We start from the raw sequence: 27,093 nt of genomic DNA on the forward strand, positions 1-27,093 counted from the left end.
TTCTATTGACCTTATTGTTTTCTGAGTGTGTGTGTATGTGACCACTAGTTAGCTGGCCAAGTTCTAATTTGGAAAAAAAAATGTGTAATGCTTGCCAGGTTAGTTCTGAAAGCTGACATGTATCAGCATAAAGTCAGAGTGAGTAATTCTTAGATTCATAAGAATCTAAACTGCTATCCTTAATTTGCCAAATTGTGACATTTTCACATTAGTTTGAAATGGAACAGATCAATTCATTTGTAGAGTATTGTTTACAGCTAGAATTTCTTCTCTTGTGCCAAAGTTCTAATGGGAGATTTAACCCATCTTTGTAAAATTGTTGAATCACAAGCAGTTGCTGACCTCTCAATAGAAGACCATGCGTTACTGGTGGCTGTTGAATTCATCCTTTATCTTCATTGTGCCTGGCTCTTTCCAATCAATTAAGGACATCAATGACATCTCCTTGACCATAACAAGCACCTGCAGCATGCAGGTCACCAATACCGTATATGCCAGGAGTAACCAAAAGGTCACATTCTCCATTGACTTCAATGGCCAACATAAGAAACCTTGGGGATTTTGAGTTGTGACTGGCTTCCCTAACACCCAGAGGATCATGAAACAAAAATAGAAATGAAGCAAGAACTAGGCCAGTAAAGCAGCATCTGTGTTTGGCAGCAGACATTTGGAAAATAGAGGAACTGTGGTTGAGAACTCCATCCATTATGGCAGAGAGGAAGCCATGTTTTAGGAGGAAGAAGGACATTTGAGAGGCATCAAAGTGGAAGGCCTCCTCATTTCTACAAATGCAATGGGAGACAAAGAAACTGGAAAATAGGAATGGTGTCCTTAGAGGAAACAGGGTGAGGGGGTGTGTAGTAAAGGTAGTGGTGGGAGTCCATGGGCTGGTAAAATAAAATGTCACTGACTAGTATATCTCCTGAGATGGAGACGGAGAGATCCAGAAAGGGAAGGGAAGTCTCAGAGAAGGACCATATAAATGTGAGAACTGGGTGGAAATTGGCAACAAAAGTGATGACATTCTCAAGTTCTGTATAGGTGCAGGATACCGCACCAGTGTAGTCGTCAATGTACTGGAGACAATTGGGGAATTGGTCCCAAATAAATCTGGAACAAAGCTAAGGCCAATGCAAGTTCCAGTAGCTACACCCTTAATCTGCAGAAAGTGAGTAAAGTCAAAGGAGAAGTTGTTGAGCTCACAACATCTTTGCTGTATACGTATGGTTGTAAGGATGCCAGAACATCAGGCAATCACCTTTGTGAATGGAGAATGTGACCACAGTATTCATTCCAAGCACAGGAACAGGTTCTAGCAAGTTTCTGAGGGATACCCAGTCAGTAATACAAAGCAAATTATCCTGCAGCAGTGTGCCTTCACTAATTAACCCTTCCAGAAAGACTGCTGGAATACTCCCTGTGTATGTGGTTGATACTTACTTCATATTATTTCCAACTGTATAGAAGGAGACCATTCAGCTCACTGGGCTTATGCCAGCTCTCAGATCAATTACACAAGGGGTAATTTACAGTAGCTAACTAACTTACCAACGAGCAACTGTAAATTAATTTTATGCAACACATAACATTACAGCCTGAGTAATACCAGGCAATTTTGAGTACAACAAAGCAATGCTCAAGTAGACAATCAAGTGTCTTGACAGATTGACAATCTCCTCTGTAATGTGCCCTCATCATATTTTCAATGTAACTTGTACAGCCTATTCATACAAGGATGGCTGTACTTACAGGAGTCATTGGAGAAGGAAGGCTAGGGTGAAGGCCAGGAAGCAGCAGATAGATGACCATCATGTAACATTGCAGTAAAAAAATGTGAGGGATATGAATATATCAGTGACTCTGGTGACTTGCTTTAGCAAATTATACAAAATTCTCTTCTGTAAACTCGCTATTTTATCTCCTTCATTTCCATAATCATATACGATGGAATATTAAAACTATTCTGTTCATTTTCATATCAATGACACATTGCCAATGCCAACTAAGAAACTGCAGTAAAATCACCAAAGTGCCAAATATGAGCAAAGGAAATTAATTTATTTCCTAACACAATAATTGTCCTCCCTTTATTTCTTTCCTGTAAACCCATTTTATTTTGCTTATAAGATTACCTGACTCTACTTTCCCTCCAAAATGGTTCTCTATTGACCCTAGGTAAGCAGGTAGAAGGTTGCTGTTACAAACATGAGGACCATTGAGAGGCTTCTAACTGGTAGCTTCTGGGTGGTTGAGTCTGAGAACTCTGAGTAGGAAAGTCAGGACAGTCACATTCTGTTTGTATGCTGCTACCATGGCTGGTTATTAGTTGAGGGAGTATGAAAGAGTAGCTACTAACATATTGAGAGAAGGCCACTCCCAACTGCTCTCCTTCATTCCCATCACTCTCAAACTGGAGGACCATCACTTCTATGGATATACTCGAGAGCAGACTGCAGAGGATGAGTAACCTACCATTTTAATTTCATTTGCTCAACCAGTCTCTCCAAGTTGGATGCTTGTTGTCCAAGGTGCATTAAAGGTTTGAGGCCAGAATCTGCATGGCTGCCATTTAAATATTCACAGCAGCTAAAGCAAGTGACACTGTCTTCCCATGTAAAGTCTCAGCTGCAGCATTCTGAAGGTGCCACACTGTCCAAGGTAAACCTCATGTTCTTGTTTACATGAAGGTGCCACACAAGTTGGAACAGCTTCTACTGCTTTTAGCAATAGTCCTATCTTTGACAATCTTCTAATTCCTGATATGAATGTTTGTGAAAGACACAAAATTTTCTTTCCATGTTTAGGCTCAAGAAGTCATTGTCTTTCTCAAAGACCTTGCCCTCTGCTGAGTTCTTTCCTGAACTATTCTTACCACTGAACACTTACTTGTGCTGGGTGTTTCACCAAATGTAAATGCCTTCTTGTTCATTGTCTAACTCAAATGGATTGCCAATCGCCATGGTGCTACTTGGCAAGAACAAAATGCATCCAGAGGTGGACTATCCTATTCTGAGGTGACTTCTTCAAGAAGCTCACTGCTGTAAAAGACTCAGGAGAAAGAAAACAAAGACAACAGTCAATGACAGTTACAGCCTGGACATTACCAGGATACCATCTTCACAGTGGACCTTTAAGTTGTGAAGCTACCTGAATATTTGCTCAAGTGCATGAAATATTGAAGATATCCAACTCAGATAAGCTGCCAGCCTTGCCTTCCCATTAACAATAGCTTGCCATAGGCCTCCAATTCCCATGAGTTCCAAGGGCTTTAAAATCTGGTACTGTATGGCCTTTTTTGCTCTGTGGTAAGTAAAACTGAATTTTTTAAGTGGCTGCTGAGATGTAGGGCTTGTGCACATACTGCACCTGCTGGAGAAAGAATAAGGTGAAGTAAGAATGGTAGGGTAATATGTGTAAAGTGAGAAAGGATTCCTGGATAGAGATGTTAATTGTGAAAATGGAAGGACACAAAAAGTGAAGGTGTTACTATAGAGGTGTGCGATAAAGAAAGAGGTGAAGGTGCTGCAGTGTGTACAACGTTTGAAACCTGAAAAATGTGATTGAAGGGTGCTTGTCAGAGAATAAGTACCGCAAGCCCCCGCTCCAATGTTATACATGCTTATAAGTCTGCTACAATGCTGGACCATCAGAATGGAAAATTACTCGATGGTGACTGTCAAATATCGATCCTGTTACTCAGCTTCTATAAAATACATTATTCAGCTAGTTTATATTGTGACTGTTTCGTTAGGACATCTCACCCAAAGCAAATTCAACAAAAAATTCCAATTTTAATTAGCAGTTATAATTTGTGCCCTTCTGTAGAGCGAGCGTGTACGTTGGAGCACTGAAAGAGTTTGTTTGTCAGAAACTGTTTCCGAGAATATGCGGCCTGAGTCATGGTGTCACAGGTTCAGAAGGAATTAGTGATACACATAGTTCACTGATTACTCTCTGGTGGGAGGGAAAGTGTCCCCTTGCTTGGCAGGGTTTTGTTTTGGCTGTTAGACACTAATAACTTCTGTCACATCCTCTTCCCAGTGGTGCTGCCATGTTCTCAGACTCTTAATTCTACCTCTCTCGGTTATTCCGTTATGGCCACTTTAGCATTTCTTCTTGCACTACTTCTGATTGCACTACTATCTTTGTACCATTCCGTTGTTTTGTGCTCATCGCTATATTTATTGTTGTGTTCATTATTTCCATGTACAGTATATTGTTTACTCTGTGAGCTTCACGCGAGCAAGAAATTTCATTGCACCCTGGTGTAAATGACAATAAACTAACATCACCTGCTCCTTCGATCTTTAGGTATAGCAATAAATTATAAGACCACTTCCTCCTAATTGAAAATTAATCACTTGAGAAGTTCCCCTGGAAAACTTTCTAAATAAAAATGTCTTTCGAAATGGACATTATTTTTCAGTTTGTTTGAGAGAAGAATTTTTGGGGTGGTTTTGATCCTAAAGATAAAACATATAGACGTTGAAATTCTTAGAAGAATAGTGCCACTGAACTTTAGATGGATCTTCCAACCATCCTAATGCACTTCTGCTAGTTGTGTCTTAAATTGAGGAGTCAAATAAATAAATTATAGAGAAGTGTGCAATGTAGCAAATATGGCCTATAACGTCCCAGAAACATAACAAATAGAGAAGGAACAGGAGACAGGCTTTTTAAAATAACTATAGAAACTCCATTTTTATATTTCTGGCTAGCTTAACCTCATACTGTAATGTTCTTCCCTTATTAATCTTTTAGCCATTCTTTCCTGTTTTTATATTCTGTCCAGTCTTCTGACCTGCTATTTGCACAACTATATGCTTTACTTTCAAGTTTGGCACTGTCTTTAACATTTTTAATTAGCCACAAACGGTGGCTTCTCCGTCAAGAATCTTTCTTTCTTATTGGAATCTATTCTGCATTTTCTGAAAGATCCCCTTAATTGTCTGCCACTGTGTTTTGACAGACCGATCCTTTAACTTAATTTGCCAGTTTACCTTCATTAGCTCTGTTTACACGTACTCCTAATTGCTCTTGTATAACATTAAAATATCAGTCTCGGATCCATTCTTTCCAACAAACAATGTAAAAATTAATCATATGATCTTTGCTATTTAGAGGTGCGTCATGATGAGATTATTAAATAATTATATCTTGTTGCATGATGCCAGGTATAGTGCAGTGAAATATGGAAACACTTTATGAAAAATGTTGGTAAAGAACAAGATATAGAATCAGAGATATAGAATCTGTTGTCGAATTAGGACAAACACAAATGGATTAAATGGCCTTCCAGGTGCTAAAATTGTTCATTCTTAATTCAACAGGAGATAAGAGAAATAGAAGTAAAATATATCATCAACAACAACCTTTAACATAATGAAACAACACAAGGCATTTTGCAGAATCATTAACAAACAAACCTTGACACCCAATCACAAAAGAATTTTTTAAATTCATTTACAAGTTGTGGGGAGTTTTGCTGTTGCCAGCATTTTAATTGCTGTTGAGAAGGTGATGGGAACCAGCTTCTTCAACTGCTGCAGTTCATCACTTCAAATGTCATAAAACTTGATTAAAGTTTTAATAAATCTTCCAAAGAAACATATTGAGGTCCAAAGACTAAGATGTTTATGGGGGAAAATACCAGAGCTTAGAGCCTTATAAGATGAAGGAAAGAAATGATTGTACTTCAAGATGAACAAGAGGCCAGCTCTGGGGGAGAAGATTCATCTTGGTGAATTATATGAATGGAAATTACAGAGAAAGGCAAAACAAGGCTGTGGAGGGATTTAAAAACAAGATTGAGAATTTTAAATCTTAAGTATTGTAGATCATGGATCAACAGTGCATGAGTGTGAGGTGAATGCAACATGGTATGAGTTAGGACACAGGCATTAAAGTTTTGGATAACATTTAGGCAGCAAAGAATGAAGGAAGCTAACCACAAGTATATTGAGATGGTCAAATTTAGATGCTACAAGGTATGAGTGATAGTTTCAGGAACAAGATCTGAATTAGCTCTGTGACAATTATACAGAAGTGGAAGTAGGTGGTCCATAGTATTGGCGTGGATATGTGGTCTGTAGCTCATCTTGGAGTCAAGTATGATACCAAGGTTATGGACATCTGGTTTACTCTTCCATGGAATAAAAACTGTTAACAGATAAAAACCTCGGGCTAGAAATGCTAATTTAATAATTTAAATGACAGGAGCAGTGCAGTAAAATTTTTACCTCTTTATCAATATACATATCTACAAATCAATATCTTTATTGGTATTGGTTTATTATTGTCACTTGTACCAAGGTACAGTGAAAAGCTTGTCTTACAAACCGATCGTACAGGTCAATTCACTACACAGTGCAGTTACATTGAGTTAGTACAAAGTGCATCGATGTAGTACAGGTAAAAACAATAACAGTACAGAGTAAAGTGTCACAGCTACAGAGAAAGTGCAGTGCAGTAAGGTGCAAGGTCACAACAAGGTAGATCATGAGGTCATAGTCCATCTCAATGCATAAGGGAACTGTTCAATAGTCTTATCACAGTGGGGTAGAAGCTGTCCTTAAGTCTGGTGGTACATGCCTTCAGGATCCTGTATCTTCTACCCGATGGAAGAGGAGAGAAGAGAGAATGTCCCTGGTGGGTGGGGTTTTGATTATGCTGGCTGCTTCACCAAGACAGTGAGAGGTAAAGACAGAGCCCAAGAAGGGGGAGGCTGGTGTCCTTAATGTGCTGGGCTGTGTCCACAACTCTCTGCAGTTTCTTGCAGTCCTGGGCAGAGCAGTTGCTGTACAAAGCCGTGATACATCCAGATGGAATGCCTAATTAGGCAATAAAGAGTTACATTACTAACGCAGGTCTGTATATACAGTACTTTGTTCTAATCTTATAATCTCTACAATTATTTCTACTCCAGTTTGCTCAGTGTCAAGACAAAGTCCAAAGTCTTGAGAAGATGTTAATGGACCCTACAAGTGAGAACAGAGCACGGATATTGGGAGGAGATGATCCATCCTTTGAAGAAGTAAACAAAAGAGTAAATGAGGTAACATGCTGCTCATTAAAGTTTATTTATTGTGCACCATGCAAGTTATACATAAAACTTTATTGGAATTAGTTTATTATTGTAAGTTGTACCAAGGTACATTGAAAAACTTGTCCTGCATACCGTTCATACAGATCAATTCATTACACAATGTATTGAGTTAGTACAAGGTATAATATAGAAGGCAGAATAAAGTGTAACAGCTACAGAGAAAGTGCAGTGTAGGTAGAGTGTAAGGTGCGAGGTCGATTGTAAGGTCAAGAGCCCATTTTCTCGTACTAGGGAACCGTTCAATAGTCTTATAACAGCAGGATAGAAGTTGTCCTTGAGCCTGGTGGTATGTGCTTTCAGGCTTTTGTATCTCCTGCCCGATGGGAGAGGGGAGAAGAGAGAATGTCCGGGGTCAGTATGATTGAGTACAATGATAGAAACACACAGCACACTGTACGCCATCTTCAGCAGGAAGGGTGGTGAGAATGAGTTAAAATTGGATTTTACCCCAGTTGGTTCGGTCATCGTCTGCTGCAGACCCAGTTTGGCAGTGATATCATTAAGGGCAGTCAGTGGTTGTGGTAATCATCAGGATATTTCCTTTTGCTTGATGCTACGAGAAGTAATAACATTTTGATTCAACTTTACAAACTCCCAGGACCAGTTCCTCAATATTACATAGCACAGTGCCATCAACTTTACAGAGTCAACTGGGCTGTATGTACCTTTGTTGGATCTAAACCTGGCATGTACATTCTTTATCTGCATTTTTCTTGTTGCATCAGTGTGCTTGGCTGTTTCAGGGAGCAGTTGCAAACCAATCAAACTGACTCAGAGGCCAGACCAATTAACGGTAGTGTGTTTCCTTTCCTTAAAAGTTAGTAGTGAGCCAACTGAATTTTTGAGACAAATTAGTACTTTCATGGATACTATTGCTAATGCTCGTTTAATAATAGATTCCTTAACTGGATTTGATTTCCTTAACTGGCATCATGGTAATTGAACATTTCCAAATCATCAGTTCAAGGCTCTAAATTCCAAGCCCAATAATACCTATTTTGCTTTTGTTTGTTTCCATTTGCTCCTAAATGCTTTTCCATATCACGCGTCCTTCCAGTTGTAAGTTTTCAAAAAATAAAACTGGACATCAGGAAGTATTTGGCCCATCAAACCTGTGGTGTCACTTTGAAAGAACCATAGAACAGTACAGCACAATGCATGCCCTTTGGCCCACCATGTTGCAAACCACGCCTAAGACTAACTAACCCCTTCCTCCCACATATCCCCCTATTTTAAATTCCTCCATATGCTTACCTAACAATCTCTTGAATTTGACCAATGTACCTGCCTCCACCACTACCCCAGGTAGTGTATTTCATGCCCCAACCACTCTCTGGGTAAAAAAACCTCCCTCTGATATCTCCCTTGAACTTCCCACTCATTACTTTAAAGCCATGTCCTCTTATATTGAGCACTGGTGCCCTGGGAAGGAGGCGCTGGCTGTCTACTCTATCTATTCCTCTTAATATTTTGTACACCTCTATCATGTCTCCCCTCATCATCCTCCTCTCCAAAGAGTAAAGCCCTAGCTCCCTTAGTCTCTCCTCATAATCCACACTCTCCAAACCGAGCAGCATCCTGGTAAATCTCCTCTGCACCTTTTCCAACGCTTCCACATCCTTCCTATAATGAGGCAACCGGAACTGGACACAGTACTCCAAGTGTGGTCTAACCAGAGTTTTGTAGAGCTGCATCATTACCTCATGGCTCTTAAACTTGATCCCATGACTTATGAGAGCTGACATCCCATAAGCTTTCTTAACTACCCTATCCACCTGTGAGGCAACTTTCAGTGATCTGTGGGTATGATACCCCAGATCCTTCTGCTCCTCCACACTACCCAGAATCCTACTATTAACCTTGTACTCCGCCTTGGAGTTTGTCCTTCCAAAGTGTACCACCTCACACTTCTCTGGATTGAACTCCATCTGCCACTTCTCAGCTCACCTCTGCACCCTATCAATATCCCTCTGCAATCTTCGACAGTCCTCCACACTATCCACAACACCACCGACCTTTGTGTCATCTGCAAACTTGCTCACCCACGCTTCTACCCCCTCATCCATCATTAATAAATATCATGAAAAGTAGAGGTCCCAGAACCGATCCTTGTGGGACACCGCTAGTCATGGCCCTCCAATCTGAATGCAGTCCCTCCACCACAACCCTCTGCTTTCTACAGGCAAGCCAATTTTGAATCCACACGGCCAAGCCTCCCTGGATCTCATGCCCTCTGACCTTCTGAAGAAGCCTAACATGTGGAACCTTGTCAAATGCCTTACTAAAATCCATGTAGACCACATCTACTGCACTACCCTCATCAATCTGCCTGGTCACCTCCTCAAAGAATCTAATCAGGCTTGTGAGACATGATCTTCCCTTCACAAAGCCATGCTGGCTGTCCCTAATCAGACCATGATTCTCTAAATGCTCATAGATCCAATCTCTAAGAATCCTTTCCAACAGCTTACCCACCACAGATGGAAGGCTCACTGGTCTGTAATTCCCTGGACTATCCCTACTACCTTTTTTGAATAAGGGGACAACATTTGCCACCCTCCAATCCTCCGGTACCATTCCTGTGGACAACGAGGACTCAAAGATCCTAGCCAATGGTTCAGCAATCTCCTCCCTCGCCTTGTGGAGCAGCCTGGGGAATATTCCGTCAGGTCCCGGGGACTTATCTGTGCTAATATTTTCTAACAGCTCCAACACATCCTCCCTCTTGATATCTACATGCTCTAGAACATTAACCTTACCAACACTGTCCGCAGTGTCATCAAGGCCCCTCTCCTTGGTGAATACTGAAGAGAAGTATTCATTGAGGACCTCACCCACTTCCAGAGCTTCCAGACACATCTCCCCTCCTTTGTCTCTAATCGGTCCTACCTTTACTCTCATTATCCTTCTGCTCTTCACATAAGTGAAAAAAGCCTTGGGATTTTCCTTAATCCTACTCGCCAAGGCCTTTTCATGTCCCCTTCTTAAGTTCCTTCCTTGCTACCCTGTATTCCTCATGAGCCCTATCTGATCCTTGCTGCCTACACCTTATGTATGCTGCCTTCTTCCTCCTAACTAGATGTTCCACCTCTCTTGTCACCCATGGTTCCTTCACCCTGCCATTCTTTCTCTGCCTCACCGGTACAAATTTATCCCTAACATCCTGCAAGAGATCCCTGAACAACGACCACATCTCCATAGTACATTTCCCCTCAAAAATGTCATCCCAATTTACTCTCGCAAGTTCTAGCCTTATAGCCTCATAATTTGCCCTTCCCCAATTAAATATCTTCCTGTCCTCTTTGCTCCTATCTTTGTCCATGACAATGCTAAGGGTTAGGGAGCGGTGGTCACTGTCCCCCAAATGCTCACCCACTGAGAGATCTGTCACCTGACCCGGTTCATTACCTAATACTAGATCTAATATGGCATTCCCACTAGTCAGCCTGTCAACATACTGTGACAGGAATCCATCCTGGACACACTTAACAAATTCTGCCCCATCTAAACCTTTGGTACTAAGCAGGTGCCAATCAATATTTGGGAAGTTGAAGTCTTCCATGATAACAACCCTGTTATTCTTGCACCTTTCCAAAATCTGCCCAATCTGCTCCTCAGTATCCCTGCTGCTACCTATAGAATACTCCCAGTAGAGTAACTGCTCCTTTCTTGTTCCTAACTTCCACCCATATTGACTCTAGAGAGGATCTTTATACATTATCCACGCTTTCTGCCGCAGTAATAGTATCCCTTGACCAGTAATGCCACCACTCCTCCTCTTCTCCCCCCCTCCCTATCCCTTTTAAAACACTGAAATCCAGGAATATTCAATATCCATTCCTGCCCTGGTGACAGCCAAGTTTCTGCAAGAGCCACAATATCATAGTCCCATGTACTTATCCAAGCTCTCAGTTCATCACCCTTATTCCTGATACTACTTGCATTTAAGTAAATGCACGTTAGCCTATCCACCTTTCTACTTTTATACCCTATACTCTGCTTCTTCTTCCTCAAAGCCTCTCTACATGTTAGATCTGACTTTTCCCCATCCCCTTCTTCCTCTGACCAACCCCTCTGGTTCCCATCCCCCTCACAAACTAGTTTAAACCCTCCTGAACCACACTAGCAAACCTGCCTGCAAGGATATTGGCTCCCCCCCCCTTGGGTTCAGGTGTAACCCGTCCACTCTGTACAGGTCCCACTTTCCCCAGAAGAGATCCCAATGATCCAAAAATCTAAAACGTTGTCCCCTGCGCCAACTCCTCAGCCACGCATTCATCTCCTCCTATTCTTACCTTCACTATCACGTGGCACTGGCAGCAATCCTGAGATTGCTACCCTTGAGGTCCTGTTCTTCAGCCTTCTGCCTAGCTCTCGAAACTCACTTTTCAGGACCTCATCCCTCTTCCTACCTATGTCATTGGTACCAACATGTCACACAACTTCTGGCTGTTTTCCCTCACGCTCAAGAATGCTGTGGACCCGATCAGAGACATCCCAGACCCTGGCACCTGGGAGGTAACATACCATCTGGGATTCATGCTCACTGCCACAGGACCTCCTATCTGTTTCCCTGACTATCGAGTCCCCTATCACTACTGCCTTCCTCTTCTCCTCCCTTCCCTTCTGAGCAGCAGGACCAGTCCCAGTGCCAGAGACCTGGTTACTGCCACATGATCCCTGTAGGTCATCCCCCTCAACAGCATCCAAAGCGGAAAACCTGTTACTGAGGGGAACAGCCTCCAGGGTCCTCTGCACTGTCTGCCTGTTCCCTTTTTCTTTTTCTCTCCCCTGACAGTCACCCTTCTGTCTGCCTCCTGGACCCTAGAAGTACCTGCTCCAAGGGGGGTGACTGTCTCCCGATGCACAGCATCTACATAACTCTCTCCCTCCCTGATGCTTTGCAGTGTTTGAAGCTGCGACTCCAGCTCATCAATTCTGAGCCAAAGTTCCTCCAGCCTTATACACTTACTGCAGATGTGGTCACTGTGCACCACAGCAGGGTCCACTAGCTCCCACATCATGCAGCTGCAGCACATCGCCATGTCCTCCATCTGAACTATTCTTTCCCTACGTAGCTTTATTCTACTTAACCTTTTACTTACCACCTACTCACCCGCCTTGCCCCATTACCGCCCAAGTCCGTTGAGCCAAAGCCCAATCACTCTCCCTCTCGCTCCGCTGCCCACTCCAATGCTGCCCGCTGGATATGGCGGTCTTCTTTTTAAACTGTTCACGCTCTACCGACTGACGTCACGTGCCTGCGCAGTCTCTCCCCGCTATCCACGAACCGATAGAGAAAAAGAATGTATCTTTTCGTAAATCCTCGGCTGATTCTGCTCGCTCGCCTCTCGCTCCTGATCGAAAATGCTGAAGATTCTCCCTTCTCTTTTTAAACTGTTCGCGTTCTGCCAATTAATTCCACTCCCCTGCTTTCTCCACGGTTTTACAATTCCAACCCCTTTAAGTATTTATCCAATTTTTACTATCAAATTACTGTCAAAATTGCCAAAAATACTGTGACTTCTCTTTATTCATTGAAAAACTAAGCCTCTGCTCATATTTCTAAGGAAGACATTAGACAAGAAATATCATTATTTTGGGAATCATGATAACAGATGTGCACCCTGAGATTAAGCTGCCTGAACAATTAAATGATTTATGTGATGTTGCAAACAGAATTCAGTTCAGTTGATGCCAAACAAAAAAAATGTAATTATTATGATGACTTTAAGCCTGGTTACAAATTACAAACTGCCACTCATTGAAAGTAATGCTAAATTTGTTGTATACTTTCTAAAACATTTTCCCATAATGTAATATGAATGTGACACTGTTGGCATACAGTATGTTTAACGAATATTATTACATTAATACTTAGGAAAATGCTGGAAATACTTATCAGCAAACTGGGCCTCTTTTCTCTGGACAAGAGGTGGTCTGATCTTGATTTCTAAATTTATACAGCCATTTGCTAGGGTAGATATGGAGAAAGTATTTTTACTCAAGGATGAATCCAAAAATAAATGTCATAAAATGGTGACTAGAAACATTACACTGTTTCTCTGTCCACTGATGCTGCTTGACCTGCTGATTATTTGCAGCATTTTCTATTTTTATTTCTGATTTCTAGTATCTGCAATATTTTAGTCAGGGAAATATTCTGGCATGAAACTGATTGTGTGCAGGAATTATTGTCAATCATACCAAGCTGATAAAGCACCTACCATAATTAAGGATGTTGCTCAGGCACCAGCAGTCCATTTCCTTTATGTAAAAAAAAGTTTTAAAAAAAGACAGCAATAATATATTAAGACCTAGACTAACTTGCAAAACCACAGAATTTACTGCACAGAAAATGGCCATTCATTCGAACAGCCCTGTAATGGTGTTTGCTTCATTCTTTCTAAGGATATCAACATATCCTTCCAATGCTTTCTCCCTCATGTACTTATCTAGCTTCTCTTTGAGGCATCAAAGTTCTACGTCAATCACTCCAGGTGGTATGTTCTACATCCTAACCATTGAGAAAAGTGGTTTCCAATGAATTCCTTCATTGGGTTCATTAATGACCATCCTGTGGCCCCTTCTTCACCCATGTAAATCCAATGCTATATGAACCATTGCATAATTTTAAAGACCTTTATCATTTGGTGTAGAACAGAGAGACCTAGGTGGTTTCATCTTTCATTTACTAAATGTACACCCAATTCTGCTTTCATTTTTGCACTTTTTCCTGTGTTTATATGTCCTTCTACTGGCAAAATCTTAAAGTGCTGACAACTCAAGAACTAACATTCTGAATATTGTTCTTTTATTTTTCGTGATACATATTGCACTATTTTTATATTCAACTGTTTCATTATTGTTTCTGGTTCATTTCATCAATTCAGTCCTTTTCTCCATTATTGTAGATGGAGCTGAAACTGGCAAGAAAGGAGGAACAATTATTGGAAAAAGATCTCATCCTTGAACAGGTGGCCCGCCTCACTGAACAAATTAGTGTCAAAGTAATGAATGGCAAACAGGATACACTGGCCTTAGCTAAGAAGGTACATTGAAATACTAAACTTTTTCAGTATTGAATCGTACTAGAGAAAAGTAATTCAAATTATTGATGTGTTGATTTGCAAGATTTATCATTATGGTGAACATTTGAAGTCATTTATACAGTAAATGTCTTGTAACGTGATTTTTTAAAAATTGAAATCAATGATTCACTTTTTATATTAAAAAAACAAATCTTGTACCCTGTATTGCCCTCTTAAAATGCATCAGTTCCATTCCCCCTTGTCAGCCCCCTTCCTCCTTCAATCCCAGTCTCACAGCCTCAATCTACTCCCATCCCAAACCTTTGTCAGATAAGATTTCTTTATTAGTCACATGTACATCGAAACACAGTGAAATGCATCTTTTTGTGTAGTGTTCTGGGGGGCAGCCCATAAGTGTCACCACACTCCCGGCACCACTCCTATCCCATATCCAATTACTTTTCTCATAGCCCATCCTGCTCCCATGCCAACATAATCTCCAGACAATTCTCCACATATTCCAACCCCAGACATCCATCCTGTTCCATCCCAGAACTCTATAACCCCAAACCTATACCCATACAGGACCCTTCTTCCATCTTCCCTCCCCTCCTATTCCAGGCCCAAATGAATCTTCCTCACTACCTTTGTAGTTGCTGCTGTTATATGGTTGCCACTTTGGGCACAGCCATACAAACAGCTACAGTTTAGGGATCAGAATCAGTTTTTAGCCTCTAGTGGAGGGACAAATAATGGCAAAAATTGCCCTGCCCTTATTGGAAAATAGCAGCAAAAGATCTTTTACATTGAACTGCAAGAGCAGGAAGAGCTTCAGTTAAATGCTTTAAGGAGAGTGCACCTGGCAGTGGAGCACTCCCTCAGTATTCTGCTCAGATGCCAGCCAGACCTCAAATTTTAAAGATGGACTTGGATCACCCTGCTTGCAACAGTCAGGGTCAGTGTAGCCTAAACCTTTACTGCTATCATCTACTACATGGTAATATATGCCAATTTGCTCTTTACCATTATTATCAGGGAGGTGAGCAAGGCATTCTGGGCTAGGAAAATCAATATTGCTTTCATTATTGACAGAACAAAGTAGGATTAATGAGAATTAGGATCCAACCATATGGCAAACTTCACCAGCATCCAAGATGGCATGAATTGCATCCACATCATTTCCTATTACTAAATACCTTTTAGTGAAAGGATTTCACTCCCTCAATGTATTCATCAGTTTAATAGGAACATTCATGACTCTTTCATCCCATGTCCATTAGTTGTCCTGCCTTAGCCAATAATTTGTCAGCACAATATGAACTAATTACTGATGACACAACATGGAAAATCCACATTTAATTTTGGTGTACAAGCAAGAGCTCTTTCGTAATAAAAACAAAAATGCAGGAAAATACTCAGTCCATGTGACCCAGAGTTTTCTACTCTTGTTTCAGATTTCCAGCATTTTTTTGATCCTCTTTGGTAACATGATTAGTTTCTCACGGTTCCTCAAATGCTGGAACTTTAATCCAGTTCACTCGAGTTTTGTCTTAAGGCTAGAAGATTCTCTCTTAACCAAATCTTTCTGAACTCTATCTTCAAATGGATTGCCATTCAAATTACTCACAATTTAAGTGTTTGTGACTACAATAAACACTTAAGAGCCAACCAGTGTCAAATGTTCATCTATCCATGTAATGACTCTGGTTTTAAAAGTGTTGTTTTGTTATAAGTAATTGTATTGGAGGGATTCTCATCTGAATTAACATCTAAATCTGCAGGTGAATGAAATTCAAGGAAAGATTAAGGATGTTACACGGAAGATGATGGCTGTGGTCTCAGAGCTGTCTATGCAACAGGCCAATGCAATGCAACTCCAACAGAATGTTAGGGATAAACAGCAGTTCTTGGAGTCATGCCACCTACGAATGGAGCAGGGACTGGCACCCAGTGAGGAATTTGAAAACGAGTGGCTGAAAATACTGGACAAAGAAAAGAGACACAAACTGGAGATTAAGATGAAATCCAAGGTATGAATCCAGCTGATTGCAGGATAGTTTTCCTGATTAGCTGATACAAAGGATAAATGCAACTTAAGCTACAACTAAAACACAACAGAGAAAATACAACAGGATGTACATTTATGGGTACACAGTGCTGGTTTGATTTCAGTACTTAAATATTTAAATCCACAGACTCTCAGATGTGAGTGGTACAGAAATTTGTGCTGCTGTCACACAGCTCCAGTGACTAGGGTTCAATCCTTTCTGGAGGAGTTTGCATGTTCTGAGACCATGTAGGTTTTCCCCAGTGCACTAGTTTCCTTTCACATCACAAAGGTGTGTTGGTTGGTAGGGTAATTGGCCACCGTAAGTTATCCCTAGTGATGGTGGGTGGCAGGAGAATAAGGAGTTAGTTTTTGAGAGAATAGGTGACATGGAAATGTGTAGGAACAACACCAATAGGATTGCTCTGAGAGCTGTGTAGACATGATGGGCCAAATGGGTTCCCATGTTGTGAAAAGATAATATTGGGTCTCATTACCACTCTAACAAAGCAAAAAACCCTTGTATAAAAAATACCATGGGTAAGGACATGCAACAGAAATTGTGGGTCATTGGTATGGGAAGCGATCATTGATCTCATGTGACTGAGGCTGCCTGGAAGAGGAGCCATTCACACTTCCAATATGCAGTAAGTATTTGTATATCAAATCAGTATTCAGCAACTGGCATAAAAATAAACAATTTTCTTCCTAAATTAGGAAGCTGAAGAGGAGGAGAAGCATATATTGCCCAGTGGAGGCTACACAACGGCTGAGCCAAGGCCAAATGCATATATCCCGGATTCTGACTCTGGACTACCTCTTCCGCGCCCTTATGGAAAAATGGTTCCTTTTAAACCCAATGAACCCAGTGCACACATGCGACATTATAGAAAGCCAGTAATTAAACCAATTGAAATCTGATGTTAACTGTACTCAGTCATATTAATAGTAATAAAGTCTATCTATAAGGCAGCACAATACAGTGCTCATTAAAAAGATGTACATATGGTGTATGTTTTTGCAAAATCTGCTAGATAATCATATCTATTTTTAGATTAATCATTATAAACTCATTCAGATATTACAAACTCTTAGCACACAGAAATTAGTTTTCCAAGTTATTTTAATGTACTTTGATAAAAATACAACTGAAAATGCTGCACTAGATGCAAATTGCCAATAGACAAAACTTAATTCATGTGCTACAAATATATAATTGCAGTGGTACGTGGTCAATCTTTACTAAATTACTGTGCCATGTTTTACAGAACTGTTAATGAATAGAATACATAACTCATTTGCATGCTAAACAATTAAATCCTTAACATACGACATGTATTTTGTTACTCAAGCGAGTTTTGTATCAAAGTTGCATATTTTCTCTAATTAATCTTTATAACAAAATAAAGTGTTAACAGAATTTTGGTAATTTTGCCCGTTTTTTTGTCAGTCCCATTTCGGTAAATTACAAATCTCAGTGAAATATGCATTAAGAAATTAAATCAGATTTTCAGAAATACCAAATAATTGAAGAAAAACACTAATTCACAATGAACAGAGGTTGGTGGGAAGATTATCTTGACGAAAACAAGAAAATGATGGAAACACTCAATAGGTCAGTTACCATCAAAGAGAAACAGAGTTAATGTTTCAAGTCAAAGATCCTTCATCACAACTGGGAAAGAGAAGACGTTAGTTTTCAACTGCAAAGAAATTGGGGGGGGGGGGGGGGGGGGGGGGGGGTGGGATCAATAGAACAAAGGGAATATCTCTGATAGACTGAGAGCAGGGTTGCTTAACTTGAGGTCATCCAGTCAATGGGTTAAGGAGGGCAGTTAAAAGAGTGAGAATACAAATAAAAGAAAGTGAAAAGGTACAAAATGCAGGGCTGTAGGACATACCCAATGGTCAGGCTGTGTTAATGGACAGATGGAGTGACTTCCAGCAGATATGGCCACTTCTGATATAGACATAGACAGATCACTTTAATTCTCCTTCCTAAGCACACTATGACCTGTCTGTCTTTGGCCTCTGACAGCACTGTATTAGCAAGGGCCAATATAACCTCAAGGAACAGCACCTCAACTTCCGTCAGGGAACTCTGCAACCTTCTGGACTCAGTATCAAAATTCTACAACTTCTGGTAACTTGCTTTTTTTTTGCATGTATTAAAACTGGCCTTTTCTGCTAGACATCATCCATCTGTGATATTGGCACTGTTTTTCTCTCCATTGGCAGAGCCTGACCTGCTGACTATGCTCTACAGCCCTGGATTTTGCACCTTTTCACTACCTTTTGTTTGTATCCTCATTCACTAACTGCCCTCATCTCACAGTGTTTGTTCATTTTCTTTCTCTCAATCTGCCCCCATTAATCCATTGCCAGAGGGCCTCTACAATTAATCAGCAGGGCAATGAAGGTCTCGCCCTATCAAGGATACTCCCTTTGTCCTATCCAATACCACCACCCACTCCTCCCCACCTTCTCTGCAATTTATAACTAACTTGTTTTCCCTTTTTCTTAGTTTTGACAAAGGATCTTTGACCCAAAATATTAATTCTCTTTCCAAAGAAGCTGACTGACATGCTGATTTTTTTTTTCCCCAGAATCTTCTGTTTTTAGGTCAGCGTTCCAACACCTGCAATATTTTGACTTTCATTATTCTGATACATTTTGACTTGAACAACACTAGCACCAATGTAAAAAGTGAAATAAGTTGCAAACTATAGACATGTAACTGGAAGAACTCAGAAGCAACCCACAAGTTCAGTATCTGGAACTAGTAAATGTTCATCTCTCACTTAAAACAGTGTACACGAAAAGAAACACACACAGAGAGAAACATTAATCTTCTCTTAGGCAGCCCCTTGAATGCAAGGATGACTTACTTCCACTTCAGTTCTGTGCATTCTGAAGTGACCAGGAGGCACGGATGAGGCAGGTGAGTGGGTTGTTTCGAACGTTGTGTGGTCTTGTTTCAGCTTGGGTTTAACATGCTGAAACATTTAAAAATGTTATTCCTTGAAAATAAACAAGTTTACTTAGTACAGAGCCACCTGAGTCCCCACCCATATAAAAGTGATACTGACCCACACTTGAAAAAACAAAAAAATCTCATTAATAGAGACTGTCAAAGTAGATAAAATGATTACTACTTTTTGGAAATTCTGTTCACAATAACCATTTCCGAATGACAGTCACAAAATTAGCAGTTCTTTGAAAATAACAATATACATTTCCTGGTATCTATCTTTGTCCATTATCCTGCTTTAAACCAAGAACAGGTTTGTCTGTACTGGCCAAAAGTACTGTATAAATGGAATAAAACTAAATTTGACTTTCTTTATCACAAATGGTTAAGCACAAAATATTTTGTCTTTCTGCCCTTTGAGTGAATTACCTTATCTAATATCTATCATACTGTACACTCTACTAAATCAGAGTAAACATCAGCAAAGTTTGATGAAAACGTAAAGCACAGAAGTGGGCCCTTTCAACCTACCTTGTCCATGTCAACTGTGATGCCTATCTACACTAATCTCACTTGCCTGCATTAGGCCTATCCTAATCTCTGTGCCTTTCCTGTCCAAATGCCTTTTAAACATTGTAATTGTATCTGCCTCCATCACCTCCTCTGACAGCTCAATCCAGACATTCACCACCCTCTGTGCAAAAAACTTAACCCTCAGAATTCTCTTAAATCTCTTTCGTCTCACCTTAAACCTGTGATCCGTAGTTCTAGACTCACTTGCCCTGGAAATAGATTGACTATTTGCCCTATCTATGCCCCTCAGTTTTATAAACCAGAAGTAAATAGATACATATTGCAAAATATTTCATTAACCCACCTTCCTGCAATATGCTTGGTATGGCCTGTACAAATAACTAATAATGTAGCAACCAGTATAGTCTATAAAGCATAATCATTCCACCATGTATATTCATCTTATTGATTCAAATGGAGGGACTTCATGTGTAAACTTGGTTTGAGGTTAGTTAGCTTGTTTTTTTAATAAACAAATTCTTTAGTTTGAGTTTATGTTCCAAGTTAAACATGTAAAATGCACGTCATGGATTGCTCTGGGTATTTCTAGACCTGAATGTCTGCTGGAGGGTCAATTGCTCAGAAAAGTTGGCAGCTTTTTATTCACAAGCCTCAGAATTATAGAAGAAATCAAATTCTCTTGCAGCATAGTTTACCAGTTTGCATGCAGAAAAATATCACAGAATTGTTCACATTTATAAATGAAATTTCCCGTAATAACTAAGTTAATGGGCTGGAAATACAGTGAAAGATTGCATCAATACAAATTCTGATTTCTGGAAATGTTCACATTTATAAATGTAGTTTTTGGTCTTTATATTGGTACAAGCCAGTGCACTCTTTCCAGTTAGCATGGAAGATCAAACTTTAAAAAAGCTACCAATTTCTCTCATTGTTCAGATTCACTACGAAATGATTATATACATTATGCTGAAGCAGAATGTAGTCTATCAAATTAACACAAGCAGGATGGTGTTTAAAAGCAGTTTCTTTTATACTAGATGCATTGTTTTCTTGTCATTCCTCAAGGATTTTTGAAGTAAGTTATTTTTGTCTCTATTTCATCTGTTTGAACAAAGAAACTCTGCAGAGTAATGCCTCAATCAAGGTACTGCAAATTCCATTATTAAATGCTTCAATCATTAGCTACATTTGGACAGATTTCAATTTGGGCATTCTTTTTTAAAAAGTAAAGAACTGCACTCAAAGGTAGATACTATGAACATGCACCCAAAACTGTAGATATTCCTTCATTTGAGAGCACAGATCAGACAGAGACATCACGTTCTCATGAACAAGCAGTCGTTCTTTTTGAAAACTGTTTGAAAAATCTTACATCAACAATTGCAAGCAGAATTAATGCTGTCAATTGAATGGAATCTATACCTACATCTCAAAGAGCCAACCTGCCCTTTGACTTCCATTATGCTTGGTCCCTTTTATAATTTTACATATAGAGAAAACAAATATGCATCCAAATAGCACTTGACAAATTTTGTCAATATTTTATCCTTTAATGCATCTTTTCAATTATAAACTTACATTCTAGTTATTTTCAAGGCCCAGAAGAATTAATGTTTGCTTCAATGCCACTTCTTCCACAAACTTTGCATCCACATTCTCCGGCTCTTCAAAAGGGTTCAATGCTACAAAGAGAAAAATACATGGTGGACACAGGTGGTACAGCCTGTTGGACCCTTGTCATGCATTCTTCATGGAGTACGCTACCCATCACATTATTGTGGCAAGATAGAGAAATCAGGCGCATCTTTAAATGTAGAGGGGTATAAGAATAAGAAATAATATTACATCCATCAACTATCTCTTACCTGCATCTACCCATCACCACCTTGTGCCCACCCTGCCTCCCCTCTTTTGTCCACCTATCACTGCTCTGCTTTACCCTCCTATATATTGCACTTCTCCTTTTCCTATCTTCAGCCCTGAGGAAAAGTCCTGACCCAAAATGTTGACAGCCTGCTTTTCTCCATGGATGCTGCCTGGCCTGCTGAGTTCCTCCAGCATCATAATATTCTGTTCAATATCCTCTTATCCCAGAAATTATTCTAGTGACCCTTTGTGAACTTCAAGGTAAATATATATACCTACCTTCATCAAAACCAAAATCTGTACACTACTCCAAATGTTATCTCAACAAAACCTTATACCATTTCATCCAGGCTTCCTCACTCTTGTACTTCAACCCCCTTGCACACAGATTAACAACCTTAATCAAAAACATGCTTGCTGCATGTTGACTTTGTAAATCATACACAAAGACAGCCAAATTTCTGATGCCAACATTTACTAATCCCACCTTTTAAAAGCAAAATATTGCTTTATAAATTCATACTATAACACAGTTTACTCCATCTGTCCCTTTTCTTCATAATATCTGAACTGGTTCTCTCTCTTCATAGTCTCTCCACATTCTCATCATGACTAGCTCTGCCTGGTTAGCAATCCCTCTTCATTCACTAAAGCAGACTGTAAAAAGCCAAAGCCCAAGCGTAGATCATTGTAATCCATTACTTAAAGCCTGCCATCCCAAAAATGATCCCTTTATTCCATTTGTTTCCTATCCAATCCTCAATACATTACTCGCAATCTCATCTTGTGTAACATTTTATGCAACTTCTAATTGAATGTCTTCTGAAAATACAGATATGCTGACTCCAGTATTCCTTTTTATCTATATTGCACCCTCATAAGCCCCTTACAACATGTCAATCACCATGTCCCTTCAAGTTTCTCCATATCTATATTCACATCTTAGAGTAATGTTATTTTGATAGTTAATAGAATTCAAACAAGATCTATATTAGCCATATTCCAAATATTAACAAATCCTTAAAATACATTCTAGAAATTGGCATGCTGCTGCTAGATCATTTACAGATAAGGGCAGAGAAATGGCAGATGGAGCTTAATCCAGGCAAGTGTGAGGTGTTGCACTTTGGGAGGTCAAACGTAGGGGGAAAGTATATAGTTAATGGCAGGACCCTTAACAGCACAGGTGTACAGAGAGATCTTGGGGTCAAGGTCCATAGCTCCCTGAAAGTGGCCACGCAAATAGATGGGGTGGTAAAGATGGCATATGACATGCTTGCCTTCATTGCTCAGGGCATTAAGTAAGGAAGCCTTGTTGCAGCTATATAAAATTTTGGTTAGGCTACACTTGGAATATTGTGTGCAATTCTGGTCACCTCATCACTGAAAGGATACAGAACAGGTTTACCAGGATGATGCCTAAAATTAGAGGGTATGACCCATAAAGAGAGTTTGTATAAGCTTGGATTGTTTTCTCTGGAGTGGCAGAGGCCAAGGGAAGACCTGACATAAGTTTATAAAATTATGAGAGGTGCAGACAGTCAGAATCTTCTTCCCAGGGTAGAAATGTCTAATACTAGAAGACATGCATTTAAGGTGAGAGGGGGAAAGTTTAATGGACATGTGCAGTGCAATTTTTTATATATATAAAAACACAGAGTTGTGGGTGCTTGGCACAGTGTTCAGCACAGACATAGTGGGCCGAAGGGCCTGTTCCTGTGCTGTACTGTTCTATGCTGTCATTCCTTGGCTTCAGGAAGTTCTCCTGGGATTCTCATACATCAGCTGGTAACAACAAAGGAAGGATTCTACTGGTCGTCACCTGCCTTTCCATCTCCTTTAGCAGGGATAGAAGGGTTTTAATTTTTGTCCTTCCTCTTGAAAGCAGCTTTTCACTTTGGGACTACTTTCCAGTGTACAACCAGATAGGTGGGTATTATCTGTGGCCCCAGATAGCAGATGTCAATGAACAATCATCAACAAATTCCTCACTGTGGATCGGTGGGATGAAGAGAGAAGAATATTTGATATCCAGTACAGATCTATTAGTCATCAAATGTGTAATTTAAGTGCAAACATAGCACTAGAGCCTGGATTAGTACATGGAACTATGATGTTGTTGCCATTACAGAAACTTGGTTGAGAGAGGGGCAGGATTGGAGGTCTGTGACTGGTGGTGTTGCTCAAGGATCAGTGCTGGGACCTCTGTTGTTTGTAATATGTACTATAATTTTGATGAAAACATCGGTGGTCCAACTAGTAACTTTACAGATGACATGAAAATTGGTGGATTTGTGGATAGTGAGTAAGGTTGTTCATGGTTACATCAGTTGGAAGTCTGGGCAGAGAAATGGCAGATGGAGTTTAATTTGGACAAGTGTTAGGTGATGTACTTTGTGAAGTCAAATGCAAGAGGAAAGTACACAGGAAATGGCAGGACCCATAGGAGTGGTGCAAGTTCATAGCTCCCTGACAGTGGCAACACAAGTAGAAAGGGTGATAAAGGCGGCATGTGGCATACTTGCCTTCATTGATCAGGACATGGAGTACAAAAGCTGGGAAGTCATATTGCAGCTGTATAAAACTTTTTTAGCCACATTTGGGAGTATTGTCTGCAGTTCTGTTGGTCACACTATAGGTAGGATGTAGAGGCTTTGGAGAGGGTGCAGAGGAGGTTCACCAGGATGTTCCCTGGATTGGAGTGTATTATCGATAAGAGGTTGGACAAACTTGGATTGTTTTCTTTGGAGCAGAGGCTGATGGGCAATCTGACAAAAGTATAATATTATGAGAAACAGAGTAGTGAGTCAGTGTTTTCTCCCCCAAGAGTGGAAATGTAAACTACTAGAGGCCATAGGTTTAAGGTAAGATGAGGAAAGTTTAAAGGAAATTTGAGGGGCAAGTTTTTTTTGTTTTATAGATAGTGTAGGTGCCTGGAAAACCCTACCAAGGGAGGTGATAGGAGAAGATATGACAGCAATGTTTAAGGCAGGGAATAGAGGGATATGGACCGTGTTCAGGCAGATGGGATTAGTTTAGGTTGGCATTGTGGTTGGTGCAGACATTCTTTATTTTATATGAAGAGAATATGCTAGTCATTGTGGCTTTGTTTCTATACATCTAATACAGTTGGAACACATGGACGATGCACCGAGATGCATTTAATAGTTCCAAAATAAGCTGTGAAAAAATTATATTTCATAAATATTACATTAACAAGAGGTAATTAACAGTATTGAACAATTACTCTAAGATTTGGATATATACTTTATGGTGAGAACTTACATAAACTACTGAAGTAATGTTGCATTGCGGATGGTGTCATAAGTAAAATTAAACATTCCACAGTTCTACTGAAAGAACAGCACCAATTTCCAATGTTCTACCCAATACATTTTCCTCAACCAACACCACCAAAGAAAATCAGATAAACCAACTCATAGGAAATTAATGGCCTAGAATTTGCAGTCAGCAGAAAAGCAAAGGGGCTTGCCAGTGCTCTCAAAATGCTGCCCACAAAATTCCAGTGGTGAAAACTCCCATGATGAACGACAGCTGAACAAATTTCCAAAGTTGCTGTTGCATTCATGGTCTAATGATGGTGAATGCAGGTAATTTCACTGCCATTATTACTGCAAAATTTGAGCCTGGATGAAGCAATGCAAATCAAAGAAACATTTATAAATGCTCATCCAGTTTTACTAAAACACAAACTAAATAATTTGCTTTCATTCCTAAACATCAGAAGACAAAAACTGGCTAAAGCCAAGCAATTTTACTTGCCTTGATCTTCCACTTCTGTTAAGATTCTTGCTAGGTAAGTCAGTGGCAGAAATTCAGACTCAAATGGAGTCAGTTCCCTTACGGAAGAAATTCTTGATGTCTACAAAAAGAAATGGGCAAAAATCACTAGTTTAGCCAACTATGTGGTAGAGTACTGGACTATAATTATAAAGAAATATTAAAATTATTGTTCCAGGTAAGTTTTCCAAATATCATACTCTCTTACCACATCATTACTGTATTACATTCTATGTCTGTCTGAAGTTGGCTAGAGTCAGGAAAACTTGACAACTCTACCATCTTGCACTTATTTCTGATGCCTGATTTGGTTTTATACTTGAGTTCCACATCCAACTGTTCATTTAAAGAACTGAAAGTTTCTGTTCTAGCAAATATATTAATCCAAGAATTGATTCCTATTTTTACTAGCTGTAAAATTGAAAGAAACCAGTGCCAATAAAAACATAAAATACTACACATGGTCCACTACATTAATTTACTGATGAAAGCTTAAAACACTTCCAATGAAAGGCTGTGTTGGACAGGGCTCGGCCTAGTACCCCTGGCCCTCTGAATTTGCAAGTCCCAGTCTACACATCTCACACTACAATGAACAGAAACTAATCATGCTTTTCATTTCAAATGGCTATAAACCCACAGTTCCAAATCAAAGCTGTCAGCAATCCAGCCCATTAATTCTGCCTCTATCTCCACAGATACTGCCTGATCTGATTCCACCCCCCCCCCACTTTGTGGTTTATATTTACCCCAAATTATCCCTCAGTCCTACCTCCAAAACTGACATATGAGAACCAGTGTTTTGTCCTAGTAAGCCTCAGTTCACAAAACAAAATTATCTGTAACACTGACTGACTAGCAAGCATGTACAGAAAAGCTAAAAGAATAAGATTTTATGGAAAGTTTAAAAAAAAAATCACTGTGGTATTGCAACAGTGGTCTTTCAGGATGAAATTAAAGAAGCTCAGTTTGGCATGTCAGGCACAGGAATTTATAATGGGGAACAAAGAAATGACAGTCCAATTGAACACGTACTTTAGATCTCTCTTCACAAAGGAGAACAAATAACTTCCCAGAAATGTCAGGAAACCCAGGGTCTAGTGAAAGGGAACTGAAGAAACCAATTTTAGTAGGTAAAAGGTGGATGGGGAAATTGATGAGACTGAAGGGGGACAGTGGTGTGGCTGGTGGGTGGCCTCAATACTGAGCAAGATAATAATCAGTCAGACCTTATTCTATTAACAGGCTTTGCCACACACCTGCTGGGTGGGGAGTTTCTTCAGGAGTGTTTCCACATAGTTCCGAGCAACACGTGATGAACTGACCGGATGGTCCCAGAGGCAACAGATCTTTTGCTCAATAGTCTATAAAAGTGAACACATTACTAACTCAAAATCAAACATTAAGTCAGAGCTTTTATAATACCAACAAAACTTATCCAAAAAAATTGCAAGTGGTAAAGGTTCAGACTTTTTAAATTGGTCCTGAAATCCTCTCATTGAACTCTTAAATGAATTGTTAACATTTTCCCTTTGTTCTGAAAGGTACTTACCCACCCATTCTAACACTTTCTAGAACATTACTAAATAATCCTGTCTCACTTGTGACCATGTCAGTATGAAAGATTAAGAAAATATATGTAGAATTTTAGTTAAAGCAGATATATTACAGCCATTAAAGATTAAATTATAACAGGAATGTACTTTACTGGTTAATTTGTCTTTTCTCATTCAAT

At 39.8% G+C, this 27,093-nt stretch overlaps 2 protein-coding genes across 5 annotated transcripts in view; one reads left to right on the forward strand and one right to left on the reverse strand.

Annotated features, from left to right (window-relative positions):
* The window catches only part of ccdc146 (coiled-coil domain containing 146), a 109,153-nt gene extending 91,226 nt beyond the window's left edge, over positions 1-17,927 (forward strand). For all 3 annotated transcript variants that reach the window (XM_052034037.1, XM_052034038.1, XM_052034035.1), the window contains 4 exons: positions 6,926-7,054; positions 14,020-14,157; positions 15,918-16,166; positions 16,901-17,927. In XM_052034037.1, coding sequence (XP_051889997.1) covers positions 6,926-7,054; positions 14,020-14,157; positions 15,918-16,166; positions 16,901-17,104 — 720 coding nt within the window. In that variant the 3' untranslated portion in view covers positions 17,105-17,927. The remainder of the gene's footprint in view (positions 1-6,925; positions 7,055-14,019; positions 14,158-15,917; positions 16,167-16,900) is intronic.
* Positions 17,928-17,935: 8 nt separating this feature from the next.
* The window catches only part of gsap (gamma-secretase activating protein), a 67,471-nt gene continuing 58,313 nt past the window's right edge, over positions 17,936-27,093 (reverse strand). Inside the window, exons 29-32 of one of the 2 annotated variants that reach the window (XM_052034053.1) lie at positions 26,618-26,722; positions 25,341-25,440; positions 21,270-21,373; positions 17,936-19,179 (exon numbers count right to left, since the gene is read on the reverse strand). In XM_052034053.1, the coding sequence (XP_051890013.1) occupies positions 21,273-21,373; positions 25,341-25,440; positions 26,618-26,722 (306 nt within the window). In that variant the 3' untranslated portion in view covers positions 17,936-19,179; positions 21,270-21,272. Of the gene's footprint in view, positions 19,204-21,269; positions 21,374-25,340; positions 25,441-26,617; positions 26,723-27,093 lie in introns of both variants that reach the window. The other variant, XM_052034055.1, reaches the window with a different exon arrangement.

The sequence above is a fragment of the Pristis pectinata genome, chromosome 19 (genome assembly GCF_009764475.1).
Source record: "Pristis pectinata isolate sPriPec2 chromosome 19, sPriPec2.1.pri, whole genome shotgun sequence".
In the NCBI taxonomy this organism is placed as follows: domain Eukaryota; kingdom Metazoa; phylum Chordata; class Chondrichthyes; order Rhinopristiformes; family Pristidae; genus Pristis; species Pristis pectinata.